Source organism: Aricia agestis, chromosome 16 (genome assembly GCF_905147365.1).
Source record: "Aricia agestis chromosome 16, ilAriAges1.1, whole genome shotgun sequence".
In the NCBI taxonomy this organism is placed as follows: Eukaryota; Metazoa; Arthropoda; class Insecta; order Lepidoptera; family Lycaenidae; genus Aricia; species Aricia agestis.
In genome coordinates this window covers 2,673,750-2,699,390 of record NC_056421.1, presented here as the reverse complement: position 1 = coordinate 2,699,390, position 25,641 = coordinate 2,673,750, and the positions used below count along the sequence as shown (strand labels likewise).

The following is a 25,641-nucleotide window of genomic DNA, read 5'->3' as shown; positions in this document are numbered from 1 at the left end:
AAAAATATAATAAATAAAACTTCAACAAATTGATACTAAAACAAAAAACAAATGCAGCTTATAAATGGACGCTGTTAAGCATTTGTGTATCATCCCACAAAAAATATGTATAAAGAACTTTCTTTACGGCCAACGCTAAAACTCGCGCGGGCGCACGCCTCGCGTGTTTATGATGAAAAATAGTATGAGCAGCGCGACGGAGCGCGGTCGCGGACGACGGACTGTCACTCGCTCGACGGACGGGCGCGGCGGGCACACGGCGCGGGCGCACGCTTTTCGCAATCGACGTTGTTTCCGTTGACGTCTTTTTGCCAAATAAGGGCGTTTGTGCACTAAACGGAATTTTACCATCCGGCGCGGCGTCCCGATTTCTTACGTTTTAATATGGTAAACGTGAAAGTTATGAACGCCGGACGGTAAAATTCCGTGTAGTGCACAAACGCCCTAATAAATCAGTAAATAATACATGGTAATCTACTCGACACAAATGTACACGCTCGAGATAAAAATTATACTAGCAGCGCTAAATGAGATGGGCGCACGCGACGGGTGCCCGCTCGCGGATGCGTAGCCCGCGGCGGTCTTCCGACGCGTGCGCCCGCTCCCGCGCCCGCCCGTGTTTTAGCGTTGGCGCTTAGAATTATTTAGATCATATTATAGAACAAGACTGCATTCGTAACTCAATATTTTGTTTGTGGGTAAATACATAAAATGCTTAACAGCGACCAAATAGCAATAACGCTAGCTTGACTAAACTATGAATAATATTTAGTTACTCGCTGCATAATATTGATTAACCCCTCAAGCCCCGTAAGGACACCGGTGACCGGGCCGTTTGTTCTGCGCCATGGGAGTAAAGTTTTTTTTTAGGTTACAGATGTATAGTTATTTGAAAAGTGCTTGCCCCGCTGTCGCGTACCTTCCTGTGATGAAAAGTAGTAATTTCCTGCATTCTACTCTTTTGGCTATGTCAAAATATAAAGGTGCCGGTTGGCAGCGGGCGACATGAAGCAACCGCAGACGACATGTCGTCGCGACACTACTGCCTGCCTAGCATACGCCAAGGAGATATCTCACTCTCGAGATAATTAAAAACTACTCGTCTCATAATGTCAAAATCTCGACATTATCTCGACAAAACTCTATAAAAATGTGTTTTTCGATGATAGATCTACGCGAGAAAAAATGTTTATCATGCTAGGGTCAATAGAGATGAAGAGACAAACCATCAAACATCGAGAAAACATGTAGAGTGAGATATCTCGTTGGCGTATGCTAGACAGGCTGGTCTGTATGTATTTCTATGAAATACCCTCCGCAGCTAGCGACACTTATTCATAGAAATACATATAGTCTGTCAAAAAAGTCATGAAATTAAAAAGTGGCAACATTGTAGTGTCATCCATTTTTTCTTAGATTGATTTGAAGGGGATGACACTACGATGTTGCCACTTTTTAATTTCATGACTTTTTCACCAATAGTGTCGCGACGACACGTCGTCTGCTGCCGCTTCATGTAGCCGGTTTCCAACTTGTACCTCTATTGCGATAAATTATTTTGACTGATTTCATCTTTAATTTAACCTTACCCGTACTTATTTGACTATCGCAAGGGAAAGCTGTCTTTTCCGCAATGAAAATCAGTCTATGTAGAGATATTATTCTAGAGCCTAAGCTACTACTTTTTAAAATTAAAATCCGTTTCGCAGTTTTGTCGTGAAGTAGCAAACATACTCACGCCTTTACAATATCAGTGTGATTATTATTAATTTATTACATTACTATATTACACAACGAATCCCCATAATATTATGGTACCATCCAATGATAATTTATGTTACTAACGTAACTAGATTGGAAGTTTACGGTAGCAACGCGTTGCCACTTCGAAGATGCCTGCAGGCATATCTCACATACATAATGACATAACGAATATATGACTTGACATTGTCTTTTGAACAAAAAAGTGGTTACGCATTTCTGAGAATCTTTTGTAAGACATTGCTACTCTAGTATTTTAGAAACTCATTGGTACCATCGAAGAAATTGATTCACAGGCAGTGGGCTCACCTATGACATTTGGTCAGGTTATGTCAATTTAATGTTCGGCTAGGTTTAACATAACGCGACCAGATTACGTAGGTCTGCCGTCTGCTTAAAAATCAACATCTCAGAGCGTGTAGCTAAGATGTTTTCTTTTTCGCTTCTTTATAAAATCGCTAATCAAAATGTTCAGATTTAGGAATTGACATAAGACGAGTCGAATGTAAACTTAATAATATTAACGAACGCTAATGTCAATTCCATACGTTTTGATCGACGATTCTTTATAGAAGAGATAAAGAAAAGGGTAGTTAAAGGGCGTGATAGTACCATCGAGGAAATTGATTCCTAGGCAGTTGACGGACCAAGTCATGTGGTCGGCTAATGTCAATTCAATGTTACTTGTGATCGGTTGGCTGGGTTTGACGTAACGCGATCAAATTACTTAGGTCCGCCATCTGCTTGGGATCAACTTCTCTGATAGTAAAGTTACGCTTCGGGGTTTTTCCTCATGAGTTCGAGGTCCGCTTCCATCATCTCTTTGACGAGCTGTTCGAAGGTTGTCTTCGGTGTCCAGCCTAGTATCCGTTTCGCCTTAGCCGGGTCACCCAGCAGGAGATCCTGAAAGGAGAAAATATTTAAACTCATATATTGAAAGATTCTTTGATAGCTAACATTTTAAACTTTCGCGTTGCAAACTTATTAATCGGGACTTAACGCGACTTATTCAAATAGTATTCGAAGTCGAAGATCAGAGCGCCCGGTGCAAACGAAGACGTCGCGCTCCTGCAGTCCCCTCGTGACCACGGCCGAAACGTCGAGAAAAAGTATGTACTCATTATTACTATTTAGTATTTGAATAAGTCGCGTTAAGTCCCGATTAATAAGTTTTAATTCTTTGATAGTATTTTTGACTTCATTCTTAAAAACATATTTTATTAAAATATACTGGTCTACAACAACTTTTATAAATTCCTCAAGACTCTTCGGTGGGTTACGACTTACGAAGTCCTTCGTTTCAACACTTCGAAGTTAACTTCATGCAAGCAGGCTGTGGCCGACGTCATGTCGTCGACGTGTTACATACCACGGAAAAGGTAGGAAATACATCGTGTTGTTGCTTACGCTTCTGCAATCTGCCCCCTAGGCGCTGTCTTCATCTGTGCCCGCAACACTCCACCATACTTCGGCACGCTACTCACCACTTCTGTGGGTCGGAAGTACTTCGGGTTGACCCGCACTCGCAGCTGGCCGCTGTCAGCATCGTGTCCTCGCTCGTCACTACCCGTCCCGCTCCACACTAGGCGGCGGCCGACGCACGCGAACGCTCTCTCGACGAATTCCCGCACGCTGTGCGTCTCGCCCGTCGCCACGACGAAGTCCTCGGGGGTTTCTTGCTGCAGCATCAGCCACATCGCCTTAGATAATAATTAAAATTAGTTCAAATTCTGGACAAAAATTTACGTTAATGCTGGGGTTGACTAGAGTTCTTAAGTAGCTTAAGTTTTTAAATTAAATTCTTAGGTGGGATTAAATTCTTAGACCCAATTTCACCAACCTCTGTTTGTTAAATCCTAACAAGGTATTACTTAACGGACCTTGGAAAATTAAACAGACTGTTAAAATACTTATGTCCCACAGTAAAAATTTAACAGCGGATTAGTAAATGCAATGTTAAGTGAACAACGAGTGAACAACTATCAATTCGTTCATTCTTGTTATAAGGCGACGAAATTGCAATGTACAAGATTAATACGACATGTTTGCTGCAATGTGTCACTTTCTTCCTTATTAGTATAATAGTAGATAAAGCGACCAAATTAAAATATCACTGATCGCATACATTTGTTACGCTTCTTAATTTACCAGGTTAATAATTATTATCTGTCAAAGCTGAAAACATGAATCATAATACAAACTTTTATTTACATATTTTGGTTTGGTAATTTTTATACAAGTTAGTATATTTGCAATGTCAAGGAAAATCCGAAGGCTGAATTTTTGACAAAGTGAAAATAAATAATTATTCATAACTATGAAAATAATTATTAATAAGGACGTAGCGGAAACATGGCGGAAAGACTCAAAAGTCAAAACAGATTCTTTTATTGATATTGCATACCTATTATTGTCTTTGAAAGTTGTTATTTTGAAATGTTAAATATTTAACGGACCTCCACAGCAGCAGGCTTACTATCAACGCATAATACGATTTATTTTAGGACCTAAACTGAATGGCATTTGATATTTCGTACCATCAACTTCGTTTTACGAACCAATTTAGGTCGACACCTAAACTAAGCCGCATTTGAATATCATTCGTTCTTTTTCTAAGTAAATTCGTACCATCACCTTACTCTAACTGACGTTCCAGCCTAAACAAAATCGCTCAACTGTCAAAACTTGCGATTCAAAACAAGTTAGTAATTTTGATGCTGATTTTGATTCTTTTGTTGTTAGTTTTAATTTTTACTTGTTTAAAGTGAAAAAAGCAGTGAATTTAAGTGTCGCGAGATTGGTCGCGAGGTAAAAACATGAATTGGTATCAAATAGCATTGATTTCGATAGTTCTACTAAAAGTTAAAGTGCAGTTTTATTCGTAGGATGTGTGACGAGGAATTGATACTTTTCGAGTTCTTGGAAGCCGATAGTGAGGAAAACTCTATGAGGAGAAGGAGACTCGACGCTCGAGCACAATTCGACCCATTCGATTTGGAAGATAATGAATTTATAAAACGTTATCGTCTTTCCAAAGAATTGGTAGTCGGATTGTGCGACGAGATAAGACCGGCGATGAAAGCGCCAAGGAGGTCCACAGATATATCTGTAGAAACAAAGGTAAGGCCAATATGCAATATGCAAAACCTATGTCACACAATTAGTTGCTTTAAATGTGTCCTATTTCTCACTTTGATACGTAAGAACTTGGTAAGTATCTATAAAGCAGTAAGTACTATTATTTTTTTTAGGTTTTAACAGCGTTATCATTCTACGCAACTGGCTCCTACCAAAGACCCGTAGGAGATATAAGTGCGCACTCAATGGCACAACAGACAGTTTCTTCAGTGATTGCTCAAGTGACTGCGTGTATAGACTCTGTTGAAATGCGAAAAAAATACATCACTTTCCCAAAGAGCAATGACGAAAGAAATGAAATTAGAGTAAGGTAAGTAAATAAATAGACATTTTATGAAATAAGTCGTAATTTTCATTTTATAGTAACTAACATACTTATTTAATTTTTCAGGTTTTATCACAAATTTGGCATACCAGGTGTTGTGGGATGCATTGACTGCACACAAATTGCAATAGTCAGGCCGAATAGAAATGAGGAGCGTTATTTTTGTAGAAAACACTATCATTCCCTTAATGTCCAACTTGTAAGTAATACCATAATATCCTAATATTTTCTTTCTTAATATAATAAAATAACAGGAACATACTTTCTAATTAATCTCACATCAACTTATGTTTTATATTCTAAAAATTATCACACCTAGTCTAGTTTCAACTTAAAAAGAAAACAAACAAGAAACCATCTTAAGATATTGAATACATAGAAAATATTAAAGTTCACTTAGATCTATAATAATACTTTGTATAATAAAACTTTAAATAATTTCAGACCGATTAGTCAAATTATCAATTAAAAAACAATTTCTTAATTTTCTAATCTTACACAGGCACATAGGAACAAAAAATCAACAATATCTATAACTCAAAACTGTATAAAAAACTGCTTTTCCCTACTAGCTTTCCACCTCAAATTTCATAAAGAACCTGAAGAAAAATATGTTATTCTTCCTTGGATATCAAAATACATATCAACTTAAAATTTCATCAAAATCGGTTCGTCCGTTCTGGCGTTAAAACACAGCATACAATTTAACACACATTTACTTTAGTATTAGTTTGTGAGTGTCGTAGAGTCTGTTAATCTAATAAAAACCTTTTAATTTAGTATTTTTCTTTGAATTGCAGATTTGTGATGCAGATATGCAAATTATAAGTGTGGACGCTAGTTTCGGTGGAGCTACACACGATTCTTTCATTTGGAATGACCACCCTATAAAACAACATCTTGAGAATTTACAAGAATCAACTTGGTTGCTAGGTAAGTGAGAAATATAAATCATGAAACAATTTATTCATTGGTGACATTTGATAGATATGTAATATGTATTATTATTTTCAGGTGATTCTGGATATCCCCTAAGGAAATATTTAATGACCCCGATTGTCAATGCTATCCCGAACACACCTGAAAGCCATTACACAGACATGCATGTTCGGGCTAGGAATGTCATCGAGAGAACTATTGGTCTCCTAAAAGCATGCTTTCGCTGCCTTCTCGTGCATAGAGTTCTCCATTACAAGCCACGGGTTGCTGCGTCTATTGTAAATGCTTGTGTTATATTACACAACATTTGTAATAGAGCCAATCTTCCTGCACCACAATTAAGTAGTAGGGAAATAATGGAGGAATCACAGATGCAATTAGCCGGGTCCACACCAAACGATCCATCTTGGAGCGGCGATCTCGCGATCCGCGATCCAGGATCGAGGAGCGTGGAGCGTGGAGCGCGTTAGACCGATCCAAGAACTTGGAAACTGCGATCCTAATATGCGCTCCAAGCGATCCGAAGGCGATCCGTTATTCAAGTTAGTCAGTATCTTGCACGATATGGAGTCACACGTACAGCGGCGGCTCCTTCTGTATCCTCCCGCCAGAGACCGCATTTTTTTCTTTAGATCTTCTATTGGCTTGTTCCCCATTTTGCGAGAAATCTGAGCCAAAGCTCTCTTGCACCTCTATTCGTAAAATAGTAATAATATCTTTTGGGTCCGATAAACATTTAAACTCCTTATAAAGCGATATCAGACGACGACTTTGAAATATCCATGGTATGATGGATCGCTCGAATCACATAACCGTCCACACCGCGCGCGCCACGTAACTGAGGCACCTTTGAAGCGGGCAAGAAAACCGACAACGAACGGATCGCGAGCGCCAGGGAGCGCGCGCTCCAAAACTTGCGCATGGATCGCGCGCGGCACGTCCACACCAAACGCTCCGTGCAACGCGCTTCATGCCGCGCGCGATCGGAGCGCGTTGGATCGTCTGGTGTGGACCCGGCTATTAGGTGTTGCATTTGAAGATCAACCAAATACCAGTAGTAATAACCAGGCACTTCAACAAGGAGTTGCTACAAGGAACCAGTTAATTCTTCGGTTGTGGGAAGCTCGCCGTTCCTGAAATATAAAATTATAATTTATTTTTACATATAGTTTTTATTTAGGTATATTTATATTGTTTTAGTTTTTAAATGAATTATAGAGTGGAAAGACCCTGATTATTTTTTCTACTACTTATTTTTACACTATATACTTATTACACTATACTATAAACAATATTAAATATTACCGTGATCGCAAAACTTCTTTTATTTCTCTGAGCTCCTGAACCAATTGCTCCAGCAAAGTGCTTCTACGCTCCTCCATTTCAGCTCGTCTATTTGACATTTGCACAAGCAAACGCCGAGCTGCTTGCTGCGTCATAGGTGGCTCCGCAGGCACCCTCCGGCGGCGGGGGGAGAAGATTCTCCGCGGCGGGTGGGTGGTGCGCTCGCGGCGCGCGGTGGGCGACCTGCGCGGAGGAGTCTGCGGCGCGCCCGCCGAGGGCGACTCCTCGGCCTGCGCTGCACCCGTTGCGTGTGCTGTACCTTCAGGACCGGGAGCATCATTTGGTGGAGGCATTATTGTGCTGGATGGTCCTGGCACAGGTTCTGGCATTAAAATGCTCTGAGACACCTCAGAACTTTCTACAGCCTGTGTAATTATTATCAAGGGTGTCTCACTCATCTCAGCATCAGTTATTCCAACTTCAGTGACCTGAAAGTATTTTTTTTAAATAAATAGATCAACAACAATAAAATCTAAGTTTTTCATCTGATAAGTATATTGGTACCTTCACTAACACAACTATTTTATTTAATAATTATTAAATAATAAATAACTATAACTACACAAACAAGTTGGATATAAGTAGTTGTAATATTTGTTGCCACTTGTCACACATTTTCTGTTGTGGTGCACACAAAAGTTGTAAATGAAAATAATAAACAAATAAAGGTAATTATACCTCTTCAAATGGCTCCACTCTTGCTCCTGGTACACCTTGACCAAAGTCTTCTCCCAACAAGTTTAAAAAATTTTTTTCTATTTCATTCATTTCCCTGACTTGGGATGGGCCACCTCCGGTCCGCTGCTGGGAAACCCTCAGCGCTGCTGTCATTTTTTTTAATTTTGATTTGTAATCATTCCAATACTGAAAATTAAGCATAAAATTAGCATCATAATTCATTATTTGTATACCATAATAATAAATTAATAACAATATCACTTTTACAGAATACTTGAATGTTGTCCTCTTTGGAATAGTTCAAATTCTTATGCTATGATTACACTTTATGTTTGACTTATAAAGTAGGTAATTTAAATACTGTATGTATGTATGACTATGTACCGTCGAGAAAATTGATTCCTAGGTAGTTGACGGACCTAAGTAATCTTGTCGGCTTATGTCAATTCAATGATCGTCGGATGAGTTTGACTTAACGCGACCAAATTACTTAGGTCCGCCATCTGCCTAGGAATCAACTTCTCTGATAGTACATACATATTATATACTTACATATTACATAGGTACCTATAGGCTATAGGTACTCAGTAAAATACTTACTTTGCACCATCCTTTCCAGTCCTTTATGGCTCCATCTCCATGAGAATTTAAAGTTTGCGTAATTTCCTCCCACATTCTCTTAGAGAATTCCCTAGCTTGAGCAGTTTTATTGAAACCTGTGGCAATATGCCTATTTCTATTTAGGAATTCCCACAACTGCTCAAGCTGGGCGTATGTGACCCTGCGACGCGAAGGAATTCCACTGTAAAAAAAAAACACTTTAACCACTTGAAAACACCCAGTCGGTATGCAGTCCCGGCTTGAAAAAGTTTAGATAAGAACTATACTGTTTATGCGTTTGTATTAAACACATGAAATCGCATTTTATGAATAACTAAATATATTTTAATAACTTACCTCATTATTATTTCAATCTTTTACACAAACAATCACAACTTATATACTTAATGTAGTATTCTCACTATTCTATTTGTTTACAATATTTCGAAGTCGCCGCCACCAATTCTACGCTACACTCACGTCCAGGGTTGCCAGGTCATTTTCAAATAAATACCGAACAAACAAAAATTAATTTTATTTTGTTTTTAGGATTTGTTGTTGTAGTGGCAACAGATATACACAATCTGTGAAAATTTAGAAGTCTAGCTATATAATAGCGGTTCTTGAGATACAGCTTGGAGACAGACAGACGGACAAACAACGAAGTCTTAGTAATACCCCTAGGTTCCCGTTTTTACCCTTTGGGTCCGTACCCATGGAATGGAACCCTAAAAAAGAGTTATAATAATAAGAAATAAAATAATAATTATTAACTTATAATACAAAAATACCGAACCGTTCGGTAGAATACCGAACACCTGGCAACCCCGCTCCCGTCACGAATTGTCACACAACACCCGTTCAAAAACTTGATAAAATTTTGTGTCCGGTACAAGAACTATAAATAAAATATTTTTTTTTTATAATATGTAAGTATATCATTAGAAAATTTGTGTCACTTTATAACTAGAATTTATAAAATAATACCAACTGTATACAATATTATGAAAACGATACAAAGTTTTAGAACGCGGCATTCGAATCAAGAGAAACAGCCTATTCATTATTCTCGTTGTCTCTTTCCCACTTCGACCTTGGGATTGCGGATCAGAGACAAAATGTGTTTTTTTCAACGATTTCGTTCGTTCTTTTCGGCTCCGTAACGTTTCAATTGAGGCGCGGTTTTAATAAGGTGATGGTACGAATGTTAGCGATTTTGTTTAGGAACCCAAATTAAACTGCTCTGAATTTGAGTCGTCTTTTAAAAGTTGATAGTAGGCCTGCAGGAATTAAATTTAACACCGTGTTAGGTGATTTAACATGACATTAGGGCATGGTGGAACGCTCGATAGCTCTAACAGGCCATTAACTGATTTAACAAGCCATTATTTATTTAACATTGCTTGATGAATGAAACTGGGTCTTAGTTAACTTTATTTTACAAATCTATTGTAATGCTGAACTTGCAAATAAATCTTTCTATTTGAGGTTCTATTAATAATTTTGATTATTATGGCCGCGACGCGGCCTAAGAAATGACTGTTTACTCAACGGGTATTTTTTCATTAAGTTAACTGAATACTCTCTCTAGTCTAGTCTCTAATCTAGTCTTGGCGACACTCCTAAGACTAAAAAGGTCAATGACCGCTACCGCCTCGATTCGCTGGGTACACTATAGCCTCATGAGTCATGGCATACCAGCTATCTCTTACCTCAACATAATCCTTAGCGTGTCCCCAATCTCTCTTGCTATCCAAGTTCCCCAGCTCAAGACAGTCCATCAGCCCGAGCTCTATCTTGGCGACTCCCCTGGTGATCTTCCTGGTGACAAAGTTCTCCCCTCGTCGCGGGCTCTCGTGGTTGAAGAGGACGCCGTTGCAAGCAAACATGTTGTATGCCTCTCGGTAGTTCACTACAATCCAGTAGCCGTAGAGTTTCGCGCACGCTGGAATAGATGATTGAGGTATTTTTCTATATAAAATAAGGGGGAAAACGAGCAAACGGGCCACCTGATGGAAAGCAACTACCATCGCCCATGGACAATCGCAACATTAGAAGAGCTGCAGGTGCGTTGCCGGTTTGTTTTGGGCGAAGCCCCCCGCATAGTAATCAAACCTCACGCGAAAACTGAATGTATTGTTTTTCTTGAGATATTCACATCAAATCAATAACTTAGTATTTTCTTAAAACATGATACAAAAACGCAACACTAACGACGCGAAGCCGTTTTGTTTTAAGCAACCGATTCTTGGCGCGGGGGGAAGGGGGGGGGGGGACGGAGCTCCCCAATTAGGGGGGTTCGGGGGGCGAAACCCCCCCCCCCCCATAGTAATTAAACCTCCCACGAAAACTGAATGTGTTGTTTTCCTTGAGATATTCACATCAAATAAGTAACTTAGTATTTTCTTAAAACATGAGAAAAAAACGCAACACTAACGAAGCGAAGCCGTTTTGTTTTAAGCAACCGATTCTTGGAGCGGGGGGAAGGCGGAGCCCTCCAAGTAGGGGGGTTCAGGGGGCGAAGCCCCCGCATAGTAATTAAACCTCACACAAAAACTGAATGTGTTGTTTTCCTTGAGATATTCACATCAAATATGTAACTTAGTATTTTCTTAAAACATGAGAAAAAACGCAACACTAACGACGCAAAGCCGTTTTTGTTTCGAGTAACCGATTCTTAGAGCGGGGGGAAGGGGGGCGCAGCCTCCCATGTAGGGGGGTTCGGGGGGCGAAGCCCCCCGCATTGTGTTTAAACCTCACACAAAAACTGAATGTGTTGTCCTTGAGATATTCACATCAAATAAGTAACTTAGTATTGTCTTAAAACATGAGAAAAAAACGCAACACTAACGACGCGAAGCCGTTTTGTTTTAAGCAACCGATTCTTGGAGCGGGAGAAGAGGGGGGCGGAGCTCCCCAAATAAGGGGGTTCGGGGGGCGAAGCCCCCCGCATAGTAATTAAACCTCACACAAAAACAGATTGTGCTGTTTTCCTTGAGATATTCACATCAAAGTTTAGTTTTAAGCAACTATTTTCGGGAAAGGAGGGCTCGGATGCCCAAGCCCACGCATAGAATACAAATATCACTCGAAAACTAAATGTGTAGCGTTTAAAATAATTTCGCTATTATTTTCACTTAAATAACTTATCACTCTTAAAAAAGAAGATATCGGAGAGCAAAGCACCCTCCGACGAAATGAAACGTTCGAAAAGTAACAAAATGTGTAAGTAGGTTAAATTAGAACGACTTCGTTATTATATTATTCATCCTCATGTTGTTTCTGGCCCCTTTTAATTACTGATCTGCCTGAACTCGTTCAGAACGCAAATTTGCCATTAGAATGCGATGTTTTCATTATCAGCCTATCGCTGGTCACCAGTGTGGTTAACGCGTGAGGAAGCTCGTCGCACATCACAATATTGGGATCTGCTTCGACGACCGTTGTTATTTCATTTCCCGCTCGCCATTGTAAATAGATAGGAGTAGAATGAGGTAATATTTTTTTCGTGGGTATTTAACTTTTTTTTTTCAAATGACCTCACTTTGTTATAGCCAGAATCGGCAGTTAAAAAAAACATGAAATTAATAAAGTCGAAAAAAAAATTAAGAGTGGGTCGCACCAGAGGCGTGGTTATATTTACAGTTATGGCTAACTTAACTTTTACCTTAACTTTGACCACAGAATTTGACAGATGTCTGAATTTGCGTTTTTTTCTTTTGTTAAGGCTACAGTTAATGGAGTTGAGACTTGAGAGTATAAAAAATGAATGACTTATCCGTAAAAATCTACAGGAAAAATATTTGCTATGACAAAACTGTGCGCCATAGTTACGATTATTATTCATTACGGTTACAATAATTATTATTTTCACGAAAACTTTTCAATATAAGTTTGAGCGGTTATGGTTATCGTTAAATAAGGCGTCCATTATTGACTTTAACCAAAGATTTTGCGTTGTAGTTATAGTTTAAGTTACAGTTATGGTGCAACCCACCCTAAGGGTTATTTTAGTGGTATTATAATATTACATAATATTGTCTCCGTCATCACACTCTTAGGTAGGCGATTCACGCAGGAGCAATTCAAAAGAAGAAGTATTCCTTGTTCTATAGTCTATCGAAATGTCAATGTCAAATGTCAAAACTTGTTAGGAAATGTGGGTATTTGATAAAAATATATTTGTTTTTGTGTCAAATTGAACTTGGAAAGTGTCATCATAGTGTTTTTATTTTTACAAATACGTGATAATTCGGCTATTATGGATATATGTTGTCGATTCAAAACCCTTATTTTATTTAGATCTACGTGTTATTATGCCAAAAATACCGAATCTTCGTAACAAACAGGTAAGAACATTTTGTATGGGGATAATTAAATTGTCGTTATTGGCATATAACTCGCAACTTTTTCATTATTTCTCATCTTTAAAACCTTCCCTGGACTTCTACGAACATTTTAAGTCTTAAATCAGCCCAATCCGTTCAGCCGTTTTCGAGTTTTAGCGCGACTAACACATTTGAAAATCCATTTTTATATATATATAGATAACTGGCGACACCTATTTCTATGACCGTATTGGATCCAATCTCTCAGCAAATGTCAAAAATGTATGATCAAGGAAGAAATGAATTATATGTCTATGTTACATTATCCAATATCATTGACTCAATGATCTCGGATCCAATATATATGATAATCTAATATCCCCCTTATACCAAAATGCCCATGATCCTTTCTCTGATAGTACTTTGAAAAACATGGTCGCCAATAAAATTTTAATTACTAGGCTAATTATGACATCTCTTAGCCTAGTTATATAGCTATGTATATTTACCATCATGAGTCATGACCCAGTAATAAGACCTCGTAATAAAATACTAGCTAGTTTGTTGATATATTCGGCTATCTAATCACCACGCCATTTTAATAGGTAACTCGTGTTTAAGGTTATAAAGTAGTTAAGTAATAAAGTAGGTACCTAAACATTATTTATCAAAATTGCATAAATGTTCAACAAAAAAAAAATACAATTTTTGACACGATATACCCGGAGGCTACATAGCGGCACCTAGCGACAAATAGAATTTCATTATTCAGTAGAAAGGCGCTTGCGGTGCAGTGGGTTGATCGTGCCCGTAACTTTGCCTAAGCGGGGAGTGGAGCACCATTGGGTTTTTGTGGGTAGTTCCTCGGAGAGTCCCACATACCCCGGCCGATGTCCCCAATCCGCCGGGAATGCGTAATGCATTTCCCCATGTAAAAAAAAGGGTAGAAAGGCGTCTTTTCTTTCTGGGCCACTTCCACCACCACCATCCCGTAGAGCTCCGAGGTGGAGGCTTGGTAGATCCTCGTTTTCTTCTCCAGGCCAGCAGCCCGCACCACATCCAGCAGCCTCTGGCTTTGGAATTACACTCACCATAAGGCGACCTCGGGTAAAATGGCGTCTTCTCTGTCTGTGGCACTTCCACGACTTTCCCGTAGAGCTCCGAGGTGGAGGCCTGGTATATCTTCGTCTGCTTCTCAAGGCCAGCAGCCCGCACCGCCTCCAGTAGTCGCAGGGTGCCCAGGGCGTCCACCTGCGCGGTGTACTCGCTCAGCTCAAACGACACTTTGACGTGGGACTGGGCACCCAGATTGTAGATCTCTTTCGGTCGCACCTGGAATGGAATTGGTGATGAGTTTAGACTTTAGACTTACGATGAGACTTAACTAGAACTTGACTAGTACTTCATCACGCCTAAATTGGTTTGTCGTGCGGGAATCGTACATTTTTAAGGGATATAAATTATAAACTATCCTATGTCCATTTTCATGTAAGTAGAGGTAAGTAAAGTAAGGTAGGATAATAAGCTATACCTAGACTATAGTGTACCATGAGAATAGAAGTTGCCCAAAATTTTGTTGCGCCATTTATGGTAAGGGAACCGTACATTTTCGAGGGATAAAAACTGTTCTATATATACTTTTTGCTAAATAGATATATTTACCGATTATACATAATATTTGTAAAAGTATTAAGTACTTACATAAAAAAATAAAAATACATATCTTCATCCTTCATAGAAAAATTACATAATGACTTATTACATTAGCGAGGAATGAGGATACACATAACACATAATGTGCCGGAAATGAATTAAAAAAACCATTTCACAGTCGTGACTCCGATGTTAGTGTGAACTGTGAAAACGTACATTGTATGGAGCGGAAATTCCAAATTGTGTACACAATATATTCGTCACATACAAACCGCAATTATTACACCGCGATCAGCATGGCATCCACAGAAAGAAGTTTATTTTTTCGGCATAATAGACATACTGCCGCACTTAGAAACGAATATTAATTACATATATTAAATTAGATATTTCACAAAAAAATTGTCCACAAAAAGGCCTATGATCCTTCACGTGGTCTACTTCTTATCTGATCCAAATAACAGAAAAAATGCTCTAGTGGTTCGTGAGATAAACCCTTTCAAATAATTTCCCCCTTTTTTTCCACATTTTCCTCTATTTCTTCGCTCCTATTAGTGTTAGCGTGATAAAATATAGTCTTCCTCGTTAACTGGGCTATCTAACACTGTTTTTTTTATTGTACCAGCAGTTCCTGAGATTAGCGCGTTCAAATAAGCTCCCTTTTAAATAATTTCCCCCGTTTTTTCCACATTTACCTCTATTTCTTCGCTCCTATTAGTCTTAGCGTGATAAAATATAGCATATAGCCTTCCTCGATATATGGACTATCTAACACTGAAATAATTTTTCAAATCGGACCAGTACTTCCTGAGATTAGCGCGTTCAAACAAACAAACAAAGAAACTAACTAACACACTCTTCCGCTTCATAATATTAGTATATAGTATAGAAGTTAGTATATTAGTCCAGGGTCGATAATTTTTAAAACCAAAAAAAATCATAATAGGATGAAACCCATTAGAAAAGCAGGGAAATATGATAAAAATGAAAGGAAAAATAATTTACGGGCGATCTGAGGTTGGGAAGGGGATGGGGGTGAGTTTTTAAAGGTAAAAAACGGTTTTTCTCGATTTCCGGCAAAACTAAAAGTCCTATCGAAAAAAGTCATATTGGAAAGTTGTAGATAATAAAAAGATCTAAAACTTTTGTATTTACACTTTTTTCACATAACCTCAAAATTTATGTGAAAAATTCAAAAAACCAAGTTTTTGGTTTTTTATTTCTATCTTTTACAAAAATTTTTATTTTTTAACGAAATTTTGTGAAAACTTACCTTTTTATGTCCCAAATACGCTGTAATTTATTTAATTAAAAATATTTATTTTTTCACCTTATTTTGAATTAATATCGAAAAAACACCGTAATTTTCAATCGAAAATTCACCCGTCAAAATATCAGCTTTTTTCAAAAAGTTGGTGTGGTTTCTGTTCGTTGGAATCTCTACTTTCCGATGGTAAAAAAAAAAAATATGTTAGTATGGTAAATCTTCTCAGAAAATGCAAAAATAAAAAAAAAACTTGAATTCGAAAAATTTTTTTTAATTATTATAAATAATTTCATCTAAAAAATGTGATTGCTGCAATTTGTTTCAATTAAAAAGTTGATTTATTTAATTCTAATTACATTTATTTTTAGTTTTGCCGGAAATCGAGAAAATCCGTTTTTTACCCTTAAAAACTCACCCCCATCCCCTTCCCAACCTCAGATCGCCCGTAAATTATTTTTCCTTTCATTTTTATCATATTTCCCTCCTTTTCTAATGGGTTTCATTCTATTATAATTTTTTTTCACTTTTCATTATTTTTAAAGGCTTCTACCCTGGTCTATATAGTATAGAAGTATATATTAAAATATGAAGACTTTGATATATAAGCCCCATACAATATATTTTGTCACTCTTCATTAAAAATTTAATCATCATTAAATTACTCTGTATGGGCAAAATATTGATAATAATAGATAATTGAGACTATATCGGTAAATTACAATAATTGATTTAATGATTTTGATATTCAATATTAATAGTTAATACCATCCTTTACAAAACTAATCAATCAAATATCTTTTACGATAACATCGCGTTTCCTTTGAATTTGGATTTTCGTTAAACCTGTAACACACTTCCAAGAAAAAGAGGCGTGTCCTCTTTTAAATATAAATATCTACTCTGAGGATATAGATTATAGACGATGTAACATTTTAAACTTTCGCGTTGCATTATAATTAAACTTTTTAATCGGGACTTAACGCGACTTATTTAAGTAGTAATGCTACTACGAGTACATACTTTTTCTCGACGTTTCGACTAACTGTACAGTAGTACAGTTAGTGTTGTGTGTCGCAGTGAACCTACTGACTTTCAGTGTATTGGAACACAAATATTGGACAACTCGAGGGTAGTCGTAGAACCGACCGCCCGGTGCAAACGAAGACGTCGCGCTCCTGCAGTCCCCTCGTGACCACGGCCGTTGCAACACGGCCGAAACGTCGAGAAAAAGTATGTACTCGTAGTAGCATTACTACTTAAATAAGTCGCGTTAAGTCCCGATTAAAAAGTTTAATTATAGACGATGTAGTTACACAAATCACAATCATTTGTCTCATTATCATTATCATTTTGTTCCATTTACAGAGTGCGAGGTTAAGAGACACGTCATGGCGATATCTTCGAATTCCGTTGGTGATGATGGCATCAGTCGCAAAATGATTATCCCGATCCTTGACCTAATTTCACCCGTCCTTTTGCATATTTTCAATTATTGTATATCCACTTGTTCCTTTCCTAATACTTGGAAATCTGCCCACATTATTCCCTTACCAAAATCCATTCGTCCTAAAGTTGCTTCTGATTTCCGTCCAATATCAATCCTCCCTTTCCTATCCAAAGTACTAGAGCGACTCATATATCACCAACTTATAAATCACGTTACCGAAAATAACCTCCTTAGCGCCTACCAGTCCGGATTTCGTAAGGGCCATAGTACCACTTCGGCCCTGGTTAAGGTGGCAGACGACATTCGATCTGGTATGGATAATAAGAAGCTTACCATTCTTACTTTACTTGATTTCAGTAACGCGTTCAATTCTATCGACCATGATGTACTTGTTGGTCTGTTAGCGTCTCTTAATCTTTCTCCTTCTGTGATTCAATTACTTCGGAATTACCTTGGGGGTCGTCGGCAGAGAGTAAAAATTTCGGAATCTTTTTCAGACTGGACCGATACTACTGCCGGTGTTCCTCAGGGTGGCGTCCTTTCTCCATTACTTTTCGCGCTTTTTATTAATTTTATCACACTGATTATTTCTGCTTATTTTCATTTGTACGCAGATGATCTGCAAATTTATACCCAGTCAACTCTGGATGCATTACCTGCAGCTGTGGATGTTATAAACCGTGACTTATCAGCTATATGTAACTGGAGCAAAGAACATGGACTTCTGATCAACCCCGTTAAGTCGCAGTTAATAATACTGGGCAGTCCAGGGCTTGTATCGAGAATTGACTGGGCCACTCTACCTTCAGTGACTATGAATGGTATAATAATACCATACAGTAAGATTGTTAAGAATCTTGGCGTTTACTTTGATGAGCATCTATCCTGGTCATATCAACTGAAGGAGATTAGTAGGAAAGTTTACTCAACGTGGCATTCTCTGAAGCGACTTCGGTATTTACTGCCGGTACCTACTAAAGTAGCCTTGGCAGAATCACTATTTTTGCCCCTTTTCGACTACGCGGATGCTTGCTTTATCAACTTGACCGAAGACCAACTTAACAAACTTGAGCGTCTTCAGAATCTTTCAATTAGGTTTATTTTTGGCTTGCGCAAATTTGATCGCGTATCTGAGTTCCGCAAGAGGCTCAAATGGTTACCCATCCGCTTTCGTCGCAATGCCCGTGCACTCTCCTTCCTTTATAACATCCTATTTGATTCCAACAGTCCTAAATACCTAAAAGAAATCTTTAACTTCCGTTCCCCCGACAGGCATGAGCTGCGTCCTTCAAAAAAAATCCTTCTTGATATCCCTATTCACCACACCAAGTATTTCCACTCATCCTATACCATACAATCCGTCTTACTCTGGAACTCTCTCCCCACCAATATAAGACTATCAAAAACATTAAACACATTCAAGTCATCCCTGAAAGAATACTATCTCAATACCTCTTCGTAATATCATTACATTAATTGATTTGGAACTGTGCATAATTTTCATGTGTTATTTTACGCAAATCATATACCTAGTATTTATCTTATGTTATCTACAATATTAAATACTCAGTAATTATATATGTAATAGTATTATTGATAAAATATTTATTTTATAATATTTTGCGTGTAGTATTGTATTATATTGTAATATATATTATATTACTATTATAACATATATTATATATGTAAGTATTTTATTTATTATTTATGATTGTATTTATATATTGTTATTGATAGTGTTTAGTTTTAATCTTTTATTTCTAATCTTTTTATACTTTAAGCACAACGCCCTTTTCTCCAGCAATTTGTTTCTATCTTTCAAAGGTTGCCTGGAAGAAATTGCTATGTAGTAATAAGGCCGCCTTTGTGTGCTCTCGCCATTTTATGTCTTTTTATTTTATGTATATTGTTATTGTAACTGTGATTGTGCACAATAAAGTATTCATTCATTCATTCATTATCAGTAGGATATCTACTAGTGATTTTTTCGGGATAAAAAGCATGTCCTTTCCCCAAACTCATATTATCTCCACTTCAGCAAAATCGGTACATTGTTTTGGGCTTTAATATTTGGGTTATAATATTAGTATTGATACCGGCTACTCTTATGGACTACATCAGTTTGACAAAATTTGATGAAAAACATTGTGTGTATAGGCTATAAGGATAAAATTATCAAGAATATGATAACATATTCAACTAACCTGTTTAGTCACTGATTACAATCTGAACATTAGTTAATAAATGTTAGCATATGAGTGACAATAATATAATATTCACAGGAAAACTAAATAAAAATATATCATGTGACTCATAATAATATGAAAGACAGACAACAAAATAGTAATAAAAAGTTATTAAAGAATTTATGTTGGAATAGATATCTGCAGCTTCATAGGTATGGAAATCTCCAAAAGTAATAAAAAGTTACATTCTATGGTCAACTTCCTATGGCAAAAAATTATTTCAAATCTCATTAAAACTGTCCCATTATCCATACAGCAATTTGCTGTCAGGATATAGACAGAAAACAGCAGAATTGTGTTATTTTGTTCGCATATTTTGACAATGTAACTATGTCAGTAATAACTGAATAAATAATTTAATATTTAATTAATTCAATTATTCATAAAGGCTACATTATGTGACAATTTAGTTTTTCAAGGTTGCGGTAAAAAAGTTGTCACATATTGTGTTAGCTGTGATGACATGCATTTTTAAGCCATCTAAAACCTTGATGCAAATAGAACCTAATAAATAATCATTATTATCTCTAAGCAATAGTAACTAAACAACACATCATTACTTTTATTGCCTTTTGTAGGTCAGTCTGTTTCCATCTATCAGTTTTGCGTCCATACTTCTTTCCATTAGCTTATGGTTTTTCCTTTCTGTTATACACCAAGTTTGGCATCCGTAAGTCAGTAACGAGAGAGTATTTTTTTGTCATTTGTCGCATTGGTATTTTTTAATTTTTCACAAAAGTAACAGATGTAATCTACGAATAATAAAAACTAAGGAAGAGTAACTCCGTCAAAAAACATGCTCCAAAATACTTGTCAAAAAAGTGTACCTTAGGTACACATTTCAATACATTTGCAATATTTAGGTGGCCTTGAGCGGTATAAAAGCTGACGTTACATGACAGTTCGAATGGAACCAAATTTAAAACGGTAATAGTATGGGAGTTACGTTTCCTTAGTTTTTATTATTCATAGGATGTAATGGAAAAATCCTTAAATGGCGCTGGACTGGACACATAACTACATACTTGTTAGATCCCATAGGATCTAACAAGGAAATGTGGACCAAAGATGTAACAGAATGATACCCGAGAAACAGTAAGAGGAAACAAGGAAGGCAACTTAATAGGTGGAAAGATGATCTACCAAGGAACCAACAATGAAATAAAATTATAGTGTAAATTGTAAATGTAAAAATATTTGTTGTTAATAAAGGCCTATCTTATCTTATCTCACTAAAAAATAAACATAGTGTTTTATATTTAACTAAGCTAACACAAGTAATGAGAATGTATGCTCCAGCTGGGCTACCATGGCCACCAGTAGAAATGCGAAAGTATAGACAAACTGTGGACATAAACTTAAGGTACCGTTCCAATCTTTTTTCGTTTCCGAAAAATTCAATTAAAATGCCACTTTATGACAGACTATAGTCCTAAAAATTGAAATAATATCCTACTTTATGACATACACTATAGTCCGCCATAAAGTGGCATTTTAATTGAATTTTTGTCGGTAGCGATTAGCCGCAGTAAATATCGGAACGGCACCTTAAGTTTATGTCCACAGTTTGTCTATACTTTCGCATTTCTACCGGTGGCCATGCTAGGGGTACTGGTAGTACAAAAAGAATGTATTTTTTAGTTGTAAAGGAAATCTAGAAATTAGCACATTGAACTATTGTTACTGGTTTTTTTCACCCGGGAACAGGTATGTATTAATGTTTTTAACAGGTCTGCATTAAAACAGGTATGTCTACATGCAATGTGGCGCGACTATAGAAATATATGAGACTGATGTTAATTTTGTAGACTGATCTAAAAAGAAGTTATTTTTTTTGGCTATTACAGGCTTCTTGTAAATAATAATTCAGTTTAAAATCTAGTTTAACTTACCTTTGTGATAATACTGATAAGGCATGTTGTGTCAGTCAGGTCCCCATAGTGTAAATGCATCTGCCCTCCCGTGTGGCACGCTGGCTTTCCATACAAATGTTGTATTCTACCTGTTGTAGTATGAGAGAGTTGATAACTGTTTCTGCAGTATATACTAATAAGTTAAAGAAAAAATTGTTTAGGCCTATTTGTATAAAGTTTTGCACAACCATAAAGTAGACCAAGAAGAAGGGTATTATAGGCAAATTTTCGATCACTGTAAACTGTCAATTTGTAGAATTTGTTTTGATAAAGTTGCAGGCTATATAATATTATATTTTATTTATACCTGTATTAAATGACGAAGATCTTCTGAGTATACCATGGACTTCATACCCTTTTTCTATTAAAAATTCTGCTAAGTACGAGCCATCCTAGAACAACGTATATAAGATTCAAAATTATTTCTTGAATATAGTACTTAATATTACAGTTTTAGGTAAAAATCAAGCGAAGTGTTTGTAAAAAATGCATTTATAATGCGAACGTACCTGTCCGGTTATTCCGGTTATTAGTGCTATTTTCTCGTTGTTATTCATTGTGGATCCTTCGCCGGACATTGTAGAAATGCGTGTTGATGCCGATTGCCAGTTATAGCACAAGTATTGGTAAAGCGATCGCCCAATACGAACCGGTACACTGATAAGCTTATCAGACACTCAAAATACTGTTGTACGGCTTATAAAAAGTACACGTATAAAATATTTATATCAAAAATAGTTATACTATTTCAAAATGTAATAAAGCATCTTATAATTTTCTTATTTTTAATGCGAATGTCGAAGGAATGAAGAAAACAAAATTTTGTTTGGAATTTGGATGAGATTTATGAATTTTGATTTTTATTTGACATTGACAAAAGGTTTTTTTAACATCAGTCATAATCAAAAGGCAAAAGCCAATTAAGGCCGAGCCGGCCGCAATTATTTTACTGACCCACAATGATATTTTACTTATACAGATATGTTACGTCCATACTATTTTCCGGCTTAAATCTCTTCCAAACAATTTTCAAATTCAAAATTGCAAACATTGACAAATTTGACAGATAAGTGAAACAAAAGATACAAAAAATTTACATTTTTTGTATCTTTTGCATTTACATAAAAGAGACAGTTCTATTTTTAAAAGTCGAATCGTACCGCTGTCTCTTTCTTCGCCTGAGCCATGACGAAAATTCGATTTTTTCCAGATTGTTTGAAAAAATAATTGAAAATGTAAATAATCGAGGTATTTATTGCAATCTCATTGCAATCAAGACATGTGGTAAGCCGTAAGAGATTCCATGTGTTTTGTTTACTTTCGAGTCATAATTGGTACATTTTCGATACACGCACGACGTCATTTTCAATTTATTTAGGTAAGACAAGACGCAGCACGTTCGTGACTGCGCTCGATGTGGACTAAACAACAGACGGCCCAATTGGGCCGTATTTGAATCTTCACAATGCGCACGGTAGTAACATATCTGCTTTGAGTTTTTCATCATTGCCGACCCACAAAAATTCAAATAAAATGTCACTTTATGACTTAAAATTTTTATTTTCTACCGACATTGAATAGCAACCCATACCGCCACTGCTTTTTATTAGTTAGGCTTAGGCGTAGAGCAAAATGAAACCTATAGCGATTGCGTTATATATTGCATCTCGTTCTATTCCTGTTTCGCATTGGTTTCGCAGATATTTCGCAGTTCACAGCGTCGGTGGACTAGAGGCGTTAGGTAACGATATTTTTGGGTTCCGCATTCGTATTACATAATATGGGTTTTGAAACTAATATTTTTTAAAGTTGTATGAAAACTGAAAAGGTTGGTTGTTAGTTGTATGAAAAGACGAAGAAGAAGACAAATGTAACTGTCAGTTGTTTAGCTTGACAGTTGACATTTTGAACTTTACTGTTTGATTGGCGATTCAGTTTTGATTAGCCGTTTTTTATGTGTTTTTGATCAATTTTTAGTATAGAACGAATAGTTTTATAAAAATTAAAAGTTATTATGATGCGCAGTACAACAAATCAGTGATTAAAATCAGAGTACCTGTATTGTAATCATAGTGCTAGAGCCTAGAGTTGAATCTATGTACACAGTGTCAAAAAACTATTCCGCATTTTAATTCAGTAGGTACTCCAGTGTGTAAGTGATAATGCCAGACATAAAGATAACGCCACTCGGGGCAGGCCAGGATGTCGGCAGAAGCTGCATTTTGCTCTCGATGGGAGGGAAGAACATAATGTTGGACTGCGGCATGCACATGGGTTACAACGACGAAAGACGATTTCCGGACTTTTCGTACATTGTCCCCGAAGGTCCCATCACAAGTCAAATAGATTGCGTCATTATTTCACACTTCCATCTCGATCATTGCGGCGCTTTGCCGTACATGTCCGAAATGGTGGGATATACCGGGCCTATCTACATGACGCATCCTACAAAGGCGATAGCGCCGATTCTACTCGAAGACATGAGGAAAGTCGCCGTCGAGAGGAAGGGGGAGTCCAACTTTTTCACATCACAGATGATCAAGGATTGCATAAAAAAAGTCACAGCGGTCACATTGCATCAGTCTGTAATGGTTGATAATGAATTAGAGATTAAGGCATACTACGCTGGGCATGTTTTGGGAGCTGCCATGTTTTGGATAAGAGTTGGCTCCCAATCGGTCGTGTACACAGGAGATTATAACATGACTCCCGACAGGCACTTGGGGGCTGCATGGATTGATAAATGTAGACCGGATTTGTTAATCTCAGAGTCTACATACGCTACTACTATAAGAGATTCCAAAAGATGCAGAGAGAGGGACTTTCTAAAGAAAGTTCATGAATGTGTTGAGAAGGGTGGAAAGGTTTTGATTCCAGTTTTTGCCTTAGGTAGAGCACAGGAGCTGTGCATTCTATTAGAAACATACTGGGAACGCATGAACTTAAAGTACCCTGTTTACTTTGCCCTTGGTCTGACTGAAAAAGCAAATAACTACTACAAAATGTTTATCACATGGACCAATCAGAAGATACGTAAAACTTTTGTACAGAGGAACATGTTTGATTTTAAACACATTAAGCCATTTGACAAATCCTACATAGACAATCCGGGGGCAATGGTAGTTTTTGCTACACCGGGCATGTTGCATGCCGGTCTCTCTCTCAACATATTCAAAAAGTGGGCACCCTACGAACAGAACATGCTAATCATGCCCGGATTTTGTGTCCAAGGCACAGTAGGCCACAAAATTTTAAATGGAGCAAAGAAAGTGGAGTTTGAGAATAGACAAGTTGTTGAAGTTAAAATGGCAGTAGAATATATGTCATTCTCGGCCCATGCTGATGCTAAGGGCATCATGCAGTTGATACAATACTGTGAACCAAAGAATGTGTTGCTTGTGCATGGTGAGGCGGCCAAAATGGAGTTCTTGAAGGAGAAAATTGAACAAGAGTTCAAAATAAGCTGCTTTATGCCAGCCAATGGGGAAACCTGCACAATAAACACACCTACAAAAATTCCAATAGATGTCTCTTTAAGGTTGTTAAAAGCAGAGGCTGTTAGATACAACGCCCAACCACCGGATCCAAAACGGAGAAGAGTGGTCCACGGGGTCCTTTGCGTTAGAGAAAATAGACTCTCATTCTTAGATATAGATGAAATCTGTGATGAAATAGGTATAAATAGGCATGTCGTTCGTTTTACTAGCACAGTGCGTTTTGATGATCCAGGGCCAGCTGTGAAGACTGCTGAAAAGCTGAAGAATCTTCTGGCTGAGAAGATGCAGGGTTGGTCCATCACCGTTGCCGATGGTAATATATCAGTGGAATCTGTTCTCATTAAAGTAGAAGGGGACGAAGATAACACAAAGAGCATCTATGTGTCGTGGACCAATCAGGATGAAGATTTGGGTAGTTATATTTTGGGTTTGCTGCAGTCAATGGTACAGTAAAAGTGATTATTTGTTAACAGTTTATTTTAATAAATAATATGTTTAAATATGT

General features: G+C 37.3%; 3 protein-coding genes across 4 annotated transcripts; 2 read left to right on the top strand and 1 right to left on the bottom strand.

Annotated features, from left to right (window-relative positions):
* Positions 1-2,441: 2,441 nt before the first annotated feature.
* Positions 2,442-22,409, bottom strand: LOC121734966 (GDP-mannose 4,6 dehydratase). Of its 2 annotated transcripts, XM_042125630.1 has the most exons (8): positions 22,272-22,409; positions 22,149-22,226; positions 21,947-22,031; positions 21,619-21,728; positions 14,205-14,445; positions 10,498-10,730; positions 3,246-3,461; positions 2,442-2,664 (listed from the first exon to the last, which is right to left on the bottom strand). In XM_042125630.1, the coding sequence occupies exons 2-8, from the start codon at positions 22,215-22,217 to the stop codon at positions 2,533-2,535; spliced, it is 1,086 nt and encodes a 361-aa protein (XP_041981564.1). In that variant the 5' UTR covers positions 22,218-22,226; positions 22,272-22,409; the 3' UTR covers positions 2,442-2,532. The 2 variants fall into 2 exon arrangements, with proteins under 2 accessions (XP_041981564.1, XP_041981563.1); XM_042125629.1 differs by having other exon boundaries at positions 22,149-22,409.
* Positions 4,579-7,972, top strand: LOC121734965 (putative nuclease HARBI1). Its single transcript, XM_042125628.1, has 5 exons — positions 4,579-4,881; positions 5,013-5,209; positions 5,291-5,423; positions 6,025-6,157; positions 7,551-7,972. The coding sequence occupies exons 1-5, from the start codon at positions 4,648-4,650 to the stop codon at positions 7,847-7,849; spliced, it is 996 nt and encodes a 331-aa protein (XP_041981562.1). The 5' UTR covers positions 4,579-4,647; the 3' UTR covers positions 7,850-7,972.
* A 1,157-nt stretch (positions 22,410-23,566) lies between the features above and the next one.
* Positions 23,567-25,636, top strand: LOC121734749 (integrator complex subunit 11). Its single transcript, XM_042125358.1, has one exon. It carries the CDS (start codon positions 23,802-23,804, stop codon positions 25,587-25,589), a length of 1,788 nt encoding a protein of 595 aa, XP_041981292.1. The 5' UTR covers positions 23,567-23,801; the 3' UTR covers positions 25,590-25,636.
* The last annotated feature ends 5 nt before the right edge of the window (positions 25,637-25,641 follow it).